Here is a 12716-nt window from a genome sequence, read left to right as displayed (position 1 = left end):
CTTCCAGAATAGAAACAAGTCTGATACGAAACAATCTGCTAGACACTAGTGCTCATGACCTGGTCTTAAAAATATCAAATTATTAAAATCATGCTTCTATTAATTATGAGTCTGGAAATGCTGCCAGTATGGGAGGTTTGCAACATCCCACTATTAAGATGAGTAAGTAGTCTTTATTACTTTTGAAAAGAATAGGAATAATAACTAAGAATATTTAGCTTATGAAACATTTATCTTCCTAGCATTCCCTGAGAACACAATAAAACAACAATTTTCCTAATTAGAGAACTGATTTCAGCACTTCACTTGTGAAGAATACCTCAATGAAACTTGTTCTAATTGTGTGAACTGAACAGAATAAAGCCATCAGAAGTTGCCTGGTATTTACCAACTTATCTGAGCAACAGCCTGGTTTAGTACATGTCTGAACAGCACCAACTAGACACACATAGAACTGAGCCAGGAAAATCATCTCTAAATGCAGAACTGACCTGTATGTAACAAAGGCCTCAAGGAAACAGCAAGCATGAGCTTTAACTGCATCTCTAGACTTCCACGAGAAGTCTCTTCCATTTTCAGAGAACCAGCCCCTATCTTTTCCTTCACAAGTAGCAAACTGCTTTATCAGACTTTTCCTTACTGTTTCAGTACTTAAAGATTGGGGGTAGGTGTCTGAAATCGAGCAACACGGGGAGTGAAGCTGAACAGGGGAGGACGAGCATTATGTTTGCCAACACCTGCATCTGTAATGCAGTATTTATGCTCATCAGCAAGAAATCAAGTTCAATTCCTGAAGCTGAGTCTGTTTGCTAGCAACAGCACTTGGTAGGCACTGTCTTTCACTTTGATTCCATGAGTTCTCTTACTCCTATTTCTGTTTTACCCACAATACAAATAAGGAGAAGAGAATGAAAACAAAAACAAAATTACTGAAGTTACACAGTAAATAATATTTAATCAAGGCTATTAAGGCTAAGCAAGGCTTTCAATTATAGCTGAACAGCAACACAAGAAAATACAGTACTGACAACAATCCTGCTGTTAAAATTTAAATAAAGCCACCTGACTTTACCAGGGCTTATGAAAAACTGTCACCAGTTCAAGACAAGCATTCAGTTTATTTCTGAACTAAGGGGAAAATCCATTTACTTGCTGTCTCCTGAAACGAAACAACAAAACTCGGAATTTTTTTTTTTTTTAAACAAAACCTCCTATTTAAGAATCTTTTCATTCTCATCAAGTCAGAAGTAAAAAAAAAAAAAAAGAAAATGAATCTAAGAACTATTATTTTCATAATTTTAACTCGTGGATTGTCTTTCCTAAAAACAAACAAATTAAATGTGGCAGTATAAACTCTTAACAGCCTCATCTCTCCCACAAGACTTCTGAATTCCTCTCTGTCTGTATCTGCCATAACCTGTTATCTCAGAGCTGCTTTTCTAATAACAAAGCTTCCAAAGAGATGAGGTACTTTAGGCACAGGTTAAACAAAGAAAGGTGGTATTTCTTTTCTTAGTGTAAGAGAATGTGAACCACAATAACCAGTCTGGCAAGATCTGTCACGTTACAAGCACATAAGAGGTACAACACAAACACATCTGCTACTTCTGAATCAATCACACTCTAGTAAAGTATCTGTTAAGCCAGATTTGGTTTGAGAATTCAGTTATGCAGAACAGCAGAGCTGCAACTTATTTCAGTTGATGACTGTGGCGAACGCTTTACAGATGTGGTAAATCACAGAATGGCCTGGGTTGAAAAGGACCTCACCGATGCTCTAGTTTCAACCCCCTTGTCATGGGCAGGGTCACCAACCACTAGAGCAGGCTGCCCAGAGCCACATCCAGCCTTGCCTTGAATGCCTTCAGGGATGGGCCATCCACAACCCCTCTCGGCAACCTGTTCCAGTGCATCACCACCATCCTCTGAGTGAAAACCTTCCTTACTTGTAACTAACCTAAATCTCCCATCCTAGTTTAAAACCACTCACCTTTGTCCTATCACTTATCCACCTGCGTAAAGTTGTTCTCCCTCCTGTTTATATGCTCCCTTCAAGTACTGGAAGGCCACAATGAGGTCTCCCCAGTGCCTTCTCTTCTCCAACCTACACATGCCCAGTTCCCCCAGACTTTCTTCATGGGAAAAATGCTCCAACCCTCTGATCATTTTAGTGGCCCTTCTCTGGACACATTCCAAGAGCTCTGCAACTTCCTTGTGCTGGGGGTCCCAGGCCTGGATGTGGTACTCTAGATGGGGCCTCACAAGAGCTGAGGGGGACAATCACCTCACTTGCCCTGCTGGCCACCCCTTTTTCAATGCAGGCCAGGATACAGTTGACCTCCTGGGCTGCAAAGTGCAATCACTGAAGGTGACACACTGAAGCCAAATGTTTTGTTATACAAATCCAGTATTTTCAAAAACTTTTAAGTTATGCACAGTGTATTTACCCATGTATATAGGATGCAAGGCCTTCTCTGACCAACTGGGAGTTAATACTCAAGCCTCTTCCACAAGCAACACGGGAGTCAAAAAGTTCAACAGATAAAATATTGTCTAGAATCTCTGTGAATTAATAACATAATATTAGCAATCAAAGATAGAATAAAGACAAGTTCAGAGACATGGCAAGTAGTATGAAGAAAATTTTCTAGAATTACACCTCACTGATGATTCTGAGCATGGGCAACATAAAGAGGCTTAGCTCTGCACATAACCGTAAGATCAGCTTAAAAGACACCAATAACTACAGGAAATCAGCTGCTGCATGTAGTTTCATCTGTTTCCCTTGTGTCCCTGTCACGGATAGCACTGTGACACCACTGTATGGATGTTGAAAAACAATCACCTGTTAACAATAAATGCTACTGAGAAAAAAAAAAAAAAACATACTACAGCATTTCTATTATATATATGGGCTACTTGTCCCATTTATGAACATAAGCATTTCAAGTGAATGCTGTGTTCTTATACCTGAGAAAATTGAATAATATTTGAGCAGAAACGGATACTCTCTTGATGACTTACCAACAACTGAGCACTCCATTAATTTATCTTCAGTCATTTCTTTGAATCTTCTTGTGGTTTCTCTGCTCCACTCACCTGCTGCTTCACAAGGTTGAATGTAAGCCAGCCTGCACTTGACCTCCTGAAGAATAACTCTAATTATCTATCTGCTAGCACATATATCAGTATCATCCTAGAACAGTAATATCACGGCCTTTGTTTTGCAGCCATGCAAGACAGCAAGACAACGTGATTAGGCTTCTGGTTCCACATTGTTAGTATTTGACCTAAGACCCGTGTGGTCTTCCACCCCTGCAGGTGGACATGAACCTCAAAATCAGATACAGATTAAGTCTCCTTTTATGGTTATGCCTAAAATTGACTACAGACATCAGAAAGACTACTACAGAGAAGAGGGAAAACTTGCACCCTGTTTTGCTCAAACTTAATGTAGTGACACATACTTAATGCATTTAAGCTTAATAGAGCTGTTTTTCTCCCCCATGTAGAGCTGTACCACCATGGATGACTGATGGACAGCAAACAGACATCACAGCATCAAAGAACCTATGTTAGAACACTTCTGCCAGATTTCAGAAAGGTATTAAGACAAAACCAAACAAATGCATACCAAACAACAAAACAACACAAAAATAGGAAATCTGATGAAGTACTTTGATTAAAATAATGTTTCCTTAGCATCCTTATTTCAAACATTGGTGGCCACGCTAAGCTTCAATTTTAAGTTAGCTGTGAGTGTTATTTCTTCCTTCTTGTTTACTGCACTAGAAGAAAAAAAGTAACACAAGCAGAGGAAAGGAGGAGAAAAGCAACACAATGGAAATAAATATATCATGTGAAGATACTCTCAGGATACAGGCAGTGAGGAATAAAACTGAAGACTTTACATAACCATTAAAAGAAAAGGGCTGTGGATGCCAAACCCAACACTACATTAAGCACTGCTCATTTCAGCGTTGGCAACATTTCTGGAACAGCAAAATTCATTAAAATGCCTGCAAACTGCATTAACGGATGGAAAGAAGCCCAGCTTTCCCTGTAACAGCCCAATTCAAATCTCTTCTAACACTCAGCAGCAGACCTGCTCAAGCAACCTCACTGCTGGTACTCCTGCTTTCTCAATGTCTGATTTTGTGATGCTGCGTTCATTCATGTTCCAAAGAACTTCCAATTCTTACTTTTTTTAAGCTGGAAAGATTTGAAATCATAGCAACATGTAAGCAGGCCTGCAGATCTTTATGCTATTTGCATTGAAAGTAATAGTGATAGAAAGATATTTCTTATGCAAACTTCAGGCCCATGTATCTTGCCAGACTGTAACCTATGGATGGCACAAAGAATGCTGAGAGTAATTTGTTTCCCTAGTGCCCATATTCCCTTCTGTATGAGTACCTCCATGGCCCATTCTCCTTTATGGTCAGAGTGACATGACTCAGGAGCAGGTACTCAACAGCTGAAAAACACCTTGCAGATTTTTCTAAGGATTTCTATTTCATCCCTTACAGATGCTTCTGAGGTCAATACTAAGTAACCAACCGGGCTGATGGGATAATGTCTATCAAAATCAATTTTTGGATTAATCACTCTGATCTGCAGTATTAAGACATTGCAACTGCAAGAATATCTGGCTATTTTCAGAGTTCCCTTTCCAACACTGTCACAAAAAAATCAAATTATTTTCACTGCAACTTCTCCCAGAAACGTTCTGTTCAACATGTAAACAACTAAATCCTATTTTAGATAATAGATGCTGGCCAACCTTTGCTGCAACAATCACTACTTCTGTTGCCTGTAACAGGTTATAAAGCACTATCAACACATGAAGTTTTAAAGTTCAGCATAACAAATATCAACAATCAGAGAAGTGGAAGAGAAGTGCTTTTCTGCTTATGTACATTTTTTATTTGATGTATACTTCCTCATTTCTTTTCCCACTATGATTTCCTACTGCCAAAGAAGGGGAAACTCCTACAAGAAGCATAAGTTCAGAAAACAGCAGAACTCAAATGCCTTGAGCCAAACAAAGATGCAATTAGATAACCTTATTATTTGGAAATGGAAGATTGTAAAAAATTAGTTATACATTCTATGACATAAAAGAAGGTATTTGAATAAATATATACATATGACACCTATCCCAAGGTAATATAACATTCTATTTAAAACCTAAGTCATCTCATTTTTTTCATTACCAAAATAAAAAATTATGAATCTATGCCAACACATTTAAAATGTTGTATCAGAAATCCATCTATAAAGGAACTTGCCTTTTTTTTATTATTATTTCATAACATTAACAACTCTGTTATTCCCTTTCTATCCCTTTGGATTCTTCTTATTTACAGTATTTAATTTGGGTAATCCCTGCTTTACCTTTCCTGGAAAGCTCAGAAATTCATCTTTCATACTGCGTATGTCTTCAAGAGGTACATTAGCAACACTGCCAAAGTCAGTGTACTTTACCACAACTTCTTCATGATGTGGCAACCCTTGAAGAAAAACAATCCATGGATTAAATCAAGTTATTAAAACCAAGGAGTACCAAGCCTAAGCTAAAGCACTAGAATTTCAAAGTAAAACCCACATTCGCACCCTAATAAAAATATAGCTTTTGGAGTACTTGAAAATGCTAACACAAAAACTGTTTTTTTAATAGCCAACTCCTTCAAATTCCTGAACAATAAGATAAAGCATTCTGAACCCAACATATTTCGAAAGATGCTGGCACATTAACTATCACAGAATCATAGGGGTTGGAAGGGACCTCCAGAGATCATCGAGTCCAACCCCCCTGCCAAAGCAGGTTCCCTACACCAGGTCACACACATAGGCATCCAAGTGGGTCTATATGTCAACTATATGTCAAGCAGATACGTATGCAAATGTACATACAAGCATGTAAAACCTGGAGATTACCACAAGTAAATGCACTATTCTCCCTTCACCTCCCATGCCCTGGAGATTACTGTGAGAAATTATCAACCCACACCAATTAAAATCAGAGACTGGATGTAACAGATGAATCTGAAGGTGAAATTTAAAAACTAAGTGAAATAGTATTTAATAATATAATTTAATTTCAATAAGCTGCTGCCAATGAACTGTACTTTTTTGGTTTTAAATAGACTATATAAATCATCCCATTAACAGAAAAAAAAGATATAAATACTCATCAGTACTACTGAATGTAGAAACACAGCAACTAGTAGTATAAGACAACCCAGTGGAAAACAGTGCCTGCTCCTTCTCACATCCTGTGGACGATTCTGATCTATCACACCTGATTCTGCAACTTAGCACTACAGTGAAAGAATCAATACTTCACCTATGATCTGTGCTCTGTACCAATTCCCACTTCCATGTTTTGCAAAGCAAGCTTGGCCTTCAACTAGGCAAGCAATTGTCGTGTGTTTGCTATCTTTATGTACTTCCTGAATCTTCTCTGGAAACACTACATTCATCTGACCACCTGCCTAAAATAAGAAAAACATTCTGTAATATGCCAAACATTTCTTAATTTTTTATCACCACATTTTTGTTCTTTTAAGGGACACTTTCTTTCTGGTAACGTACTCAGATGTCTTCCCCTGGAAAAGTAATTATGGACATATAAAGTGAACTAAAGAGCCTAACAGTTACTGACTATTCCCCTGCTCAATCACCACTGTAAGGAATGAAACACTACATACCCACATAAAGTTTCTTGTTAATTTCTGTTTCTTTCACTGTTGTTAAAACATTTAGAATTAACAGATTAATTCATTGAATAATCCTAGTAAAACTAAGAATTTCTGCAATTCCACAAAGGTCGATTTATTTTTTTTTCCTTGTTATTAATTTCTATCTCATTTAAAATGTACCAGAAGCAGCTCAATATAAAAATATTTGTACAGACCTTATTTCTAAGCTTACCAATTGGAGATAAAAACCACTTGGACTATTAATATGACAAACTGTGACAGAGACCACTTCTCTTTCCTGCTGCATCTTAGGCCCACTATTCTGGAACACTGTATTGTTTTTTGATTGGTTGGGAAGATGTGATTTAAACCTAAGGTACATAAAAAGATTTTAAAGAAGTTATGTGAAATTTAACTGAGCAGGAAGACCTGTAGATTCACATGTCAATTCTACTATGAAGAAATGCAGTATGTTCTCAAAAATAACTTCCTCCACAGTTGCATGAATAGCTTCAACTCTGTCTTCGGTCTGTGCAATCAAGGCTAATGCTTTTCCTGCCACAAATGTAAGACAGTAATGATGATCCATGTCAGCTGACTCCAAAAAGATTATTATTTTGGAAGTAGTACAGTACGTTTAAACGGTCTTAAAAAACACCAACACTCACTAAATTTCACAACACTGACAAAACCATTTTTAAGCCTACTTTCCCACACCTGGTGCAGAAGCAGTAAAAAACACCTCCCACTGTCATCACACAACTAGTTACATTCAAATATAACGACTTTTCTGTCTGCAGTGGAATTTCCTGAAGATTTGTAGGCTACCATACCCAAACACCAAAGCACCTTCCCTTCTCTCCCAGCTCTCCAAAATAACTTGCTTTGTAAAACGTACTTTCTAAGTATTATGCTGTTTTCATCTATGACATAACAGCAAAGACCAGAAGAGAACACATACCTTGCCAAGTCCAAAAAAACTAATGCATCCTTAAGAGACACAGGCATGCCACTGTATATTTTATTACACGGAGGTTTGCTTAAATCCACAATGAGAATGCCATCCTCTTCTCTAAACACAGTCATTAAAACAACTTTATTATTTACCATCCCTAAAAATCTTTTCTTTGCTTCTTCTCCCCAACCTTCACTCTGTTAGAAAGAATGAAGAGTTACTGAGTATGTCTGAGACTATATATAAAAAAGAAAGCATTAAAAAATAAGCAAGTAAGCAAGCACAGAAGTATATGAACAGAAGATTGTTCAGTATTTCATAAAAACACTGATCTGATGGCATGAAACCATATGTTATGAGGACTTCTAAATAGTTTTAAATGTTAAAATAACTCAAACTATGGGGATATAATTCCTGCCATGCTTCTTTTAAACTCAACCCTCAAGATTTCACTCCCTCTGATCTTTTTGGTAGATAAACTAGAACAGTCATACGCTGCTTCTTTTCATGACCTGCATTTCTACTCTCCTGATTTGTCTGAAAGTTCAGTATCATACAAATGCACAACCTAATTTGGTCAGTTTGAACATTCCTTCTCTCCACAATATCCTTTTTTGATGTTTTTTATACCTCAAAGCAGCCTAAGTTTACTTTTTTTTAATCAAATTCAAGCATTTCTTATTTGAGACATCAAATCTCTCTTTTCTTGGTCTTAAGACCTAAGCACATACACAACATTTTACCCAGACCTGTGAAAATTGTTCTTGATGTGTCCTACTTGAAAGTATTTCAGAAAATATCAAGTAACAAAAGGAAAATCTCTGAACCAATTGTCTTAAAAATCCTGAGCCATTTCTCTCTGGATGATTTTCCAATGTTACAACTCACAGAGCAGTCAGTCAGCCATGAAGTAAGTTCTATAATTTGATTTTCAATTTGAAGAGACAGAGAAATGAGATTTAAACCCAACATATGTATCCATAAACCAAGAGGCTTTTAAAGACAGACTGCTATATGTTTGTTTCCAAGTAAAGCAGCGTAACTGGTGTTTTAAAGGATCTATCTATCTATATTATAAATATATACACATATATACGTACATAAACACTATTATGAGTTTTCTTCTGTTTATACTGGAGTATGAATTACATATCATTTACTAAAATTCCTCAATATAAATCTTTAAAAATATATATATCCAGCACTAGAAACATTTCTTTTACTTACTGCATTTTTTGGAACAATATCTTTCAAAGAACACCGTACTGCTAAGGGAGGAATAGTTGCAAGTTCAGCCTCAATATGCTGATTAGGTTTCCTCATAAGCAAACATATGTCATCTGTTTCAATAGTTTGCAGATCAGCAAGATCAGGCCGCTCAGCAGGAGCATACCTATTGCCAGGAGAAATAAAACAGCACCAATTTAAAAGTAATGCCACAAAAAAACCTCAAAAAACAACCCCCACAAAAAAAAAAAAAACAAAACACCAACAAAATAATAAACTTTAGGAAAAGGTCATTACTGTACTAATTGATGTAACACCATATTGAAACTCCTATAAAATTTGGTGTTTGAATTAAATACATTTCTTAACTTTTAAATGTTCAGGACTCATGTTACCTCTGCAATAGATATCCAAGTTATGCAGGTTAACATGTGAACATTTGTCCACTTGTCAACTTACACAACCTCCTGTTTTTTTTCTGTGGGAAATAACTATGTACAGAATACCAGTGTCGTGCATATCTGATCATCAGCTTGTGCCAAGTGTATTAGCTGGCTGAGGATTAGTTTCTTCATAGAGACCATCCAGTACCAACAGTCAAAGGACAAGCACTGCAGATGAACAACTCCCTCTGTAAGAGTACCTTGAGCAATTAAGAACTTCATAACTCCCAAAATCAATCAGAAATATTTTCATCACTGCGATATCACAAACTCTGCATTTTATTGGACCACAATTGTTCTGCTTGTTTCTAGTTTTTATGGGAATTATTTTAGTGATAGTTCCACGGCACCACATTCCAGTTTCCTTCCGCCTAACATAAGCTCTAACACCTAGATGGAAACAAATAATAAAATGTAAATTAAGGATTTATGGATATTTTGCACTTTAAGTATTATTACAGTTCTTCAAACATTCCATTGCTTTCTATCTTCCATGCAGGTGGTGCTGTCAAAATGAAGTCACAAAGATGTTAATAACTTTGCCTTGATATCTGCTGTTAAGTTCTCCCCACATTCATTTACACAGTGTCAGCACAGCTCACAGGTGGCTGACTTGTATTCCGAAATCATTTCTGGCAAGTGGTCTGCATCTTTACTGAAATGCCAAAACCAATTAAAGCCTAGCTCATTTGTAAAATAATACAGTGAAAACTCACATAAAGCCCAAACATATGAAGAAAGCCTAAATCACTTCCTCCCAACATCAAGAGGTTCCAGCATTTAAATATTCCTACAAGTTCTCACATAAAATCAGAGTTTGGGTCTGACATCTCCAGAATTCACAAATAAAATTGCTCCAATAAAATTACTGACACTTTCTAAGGTATTTTTCAGTTATACTCTCAATTCAGGATTCCAACATACTTAGTCACTTCTCTGAACTCCTTCCAGCAATGCCAACATGAGGCAGAGAACTGTTGTAACAATTTAGCAATGCATATTCTACTGTTTTTTATTTTTACTTCCAGGACAGTTCCTATTCTGTTAGTGAACTGCAAACAAAACCATGTACCCCGCCAGAAAGGAGGGCTGCCTGCATTAAGACAAGGCAAATTTAATGCAGTAATCAAAGAACTAGTCTGATCTATTCATTAAAATCTCTATACTGAAAAAGACCTTAGCAGCTAAGGTATCACCCAATGCTGGAAAACTTAAGCAGTGAAAATGTCTACCTGTCAATTATAGCTACTTTATAAGCACCAAAATTACTGAAGAACTTTAGATGCTTTTTTATCCTTCCATAATTATGTATCATTTAAATCTAATTTACAGAACAGCATAGAATAATGCTTCATTCCAATCACATTAATTGTGGATTTTAGAACATACTAGACTGCTCTCCAAGGTTAAACGAATGGACAATGGAAAGAAAAAATAAAGAGCAAATATTTTACTAAAGAAGATAGTATTTTAAGCTAATTCAGGCTTTAAAAATGTTTAGAATGCTTAATTTACCTGGTTCCAAAATATCTGAAGGCAAGAAATATGAACTCTTAGTGCAACAGAAATTATTCAATTTCATCCCCAAAAAAGCACCTTCCTTCCTCTGTGAGTATCGCTGAATATAGAAGTGGCATGGGTTTACAATATGACTTACAAACACTAGCTCTGTTGAACCTGAGCAAGACAGAAAACACATAAAACAGTTTATGTGATTCCAATGAATATTATTATACACGACTAGGTTTACATTGCAACCATGACATCTTGTACCACCACCACCTTTAACTCCAAACAGCTTGCTGCTACTTGTTTCTAATGAGCTATGCCTTTGCAACCTGATTAAATTTGCTCTTTTGATCGTTAAAGTTTCTCTCCCTTGAATCACTCCATAAAACTAAAGGCTGTCTCACTTCTCACACAAGTGGCCTTGTGTTCTTTAATCTTTTTCAGATCTTTTTTCCCCTCATTTAAGGGAAGTCTAAGAGGCTTCTAGGAAGTAGATTAGAGAGCCTAATACACCTATCTGTAAGAGCAGAAATCCTAAGCAATTTTGTACAGCTACTGTGCTGCTGTATGAAGATCCAAGAATATCCCCAAAGAACATCCAAAGTTGAAGGCGATCTGTAAGTATTGAGACATCCAACTCCTAACTCTGTATAAATGAAACTGTATGTCTGAAAGTGTTGTCCAAATGCTTTATGAACTCTAGCTTTAGTACAACCAGGTCTGCTAGTCATGAGATTCTTGTCCGTAGAACAGTTCTGACTAAGCACCCCAATTCCATATACTGCTCCCTTGGATTCAAGATCCAAAATACAAAGTTATCCTTTTAAAGCTAGTCACCCAATGGGAGTGGATAGGTCTGAATGGCTTAGAAGCCCACCATCTCAGTTCTTGCAAGGATATTTTATAACACAATACTTGCAAAGACTGCAGAGCATCATTACTACAAGCAGCTGCCATCTCTACTATTATACAGTGTCACCTGCAGTGTTGGCTTTGGGTGCAGGAAACTGACAAATCCATAGAACTGCAACTCCTGTGCTCCTGAGCCACCACCAACCATGGCCTAAAGCAATACAAAAAAATCCAACATTCAAAACTATCGGAGCAAGTACACTGGACTGTACTTCTGAAACTCAGGAACAGCAGTGTCCAGAACAGACCCAGGATTACTCTTGGACATCTCCAATGGTGATGTACAATATCCAAGCTGAAGCCCCAATGAGTTAGAACATCTAACCTACAGGCATACTAATGCTTCCAGATCACAAAAAACTAACCAGCTTTGTGTCCAGAGTGTGTTTCCTTCTTGAAAAGTTCCTCCCTCTGTTTGTCATGATGATTTTCTGTGGGAAACTCTGTTTATGATTCCAGGAAAAAAGTTCAATGAATTATGTTAGTATTTACACATATGTAGTAAAGCAGCAAACACAATGAAGAAAAGTGATGCATATTACAGTAATAAGCCAGAAAATTATGAAGAATTCATTAGCAGTTATATCCATGCTACTACACTGCATCTGCTTTTTCCATCAGAAACCATGCCTTCTGCCTTTGCAGTACACTGACAATACAAGATTACTCTACAAAAAAGCCTCCCCCCCAAAAAAAAAGTTTCATCCAGACACCCTCTCAACCACTGTACTACTTGGAAAGTTACTCCATTTTGAGTTTCAAGAATGGTATACAGTGCTTGCACAGATGCACAGAGCTCCAAGTACACTGTTAGCCCTGACTACAAGGAGCTAGTAAGGTCACCAATGTCACCGAACATCTTCTGTCCTCTGAAATCTCACATTTCTATCGTCAGCTTTCTCTCTATTTCTTAACATTTCACAGCTTTTGGATATTTACATGGCCTTTAAGCACACATACTCTGTA

General features: G+C 37.0%; 1 protein-coding gene across 1 annotated transcript in view; it reads right to left on the bottom strand.

The window, feature by feature from the left end:
* RNF17 (ring finger protein 17) overlaps positions 1-12716 on the bottom strand; it is a 42551-nt gene that overhangs the window by 15002 nt on the left and 14833 nt on the right. Inside the window, exons 12-21 of the mRNA XM_065730350.1 lie at positions 12116-12193; positions 10845-11006; positions 9530-9719; positions 8887-9052; positions 7666-7856; positions 6937-7075; positions 6350-6497; positions 5398-5513; positions 3025-3145; positions 2448-2562 (exon numbers count right to left, since the gene is read on the bottom strand). Of these exons, the coding sequence (XP_065586422.1) occupies positions 2448-2562; positions 3025-3145; positions 5398-5513; positions 6350-6497; positions 6937-7075; positions 7666-7856; positions 8887-9052; positions 9530-9719; positions 10845-11006; positions 12116-12193 (1426 nt within the window). The remainder of the gene's footprint in view (positions 1-2447; positions 2563-3024; positions 3146-5397; positions 5514-6349; positions 6498-6936; positions 7076-7665; positions 7857-8886; positions 9053-9529; positions 9720-10844; positions 11007-12115; positions 12194-12716) is intronic.

Source organism: Cyrtonyx montezumae, unplaced genomic scaffold (assembly GCF_038088225.1).
Source record: "Cyrtonyx montezumae isolate F1298 unplaced genomic scaffold, pur_monq_1.0 scaffold_12, whole genome shotgun sequence".
NCBI classification, from domain to species: Eukaryota; Metazoa; Chordata; class Aves; order Galliformes; family Odontophoridae; genus Cyrtonyx; species Cyrtonyx montezumae.
This window is presented reverse-complemented; position numbering and strand designations above follow the sequence as displayed.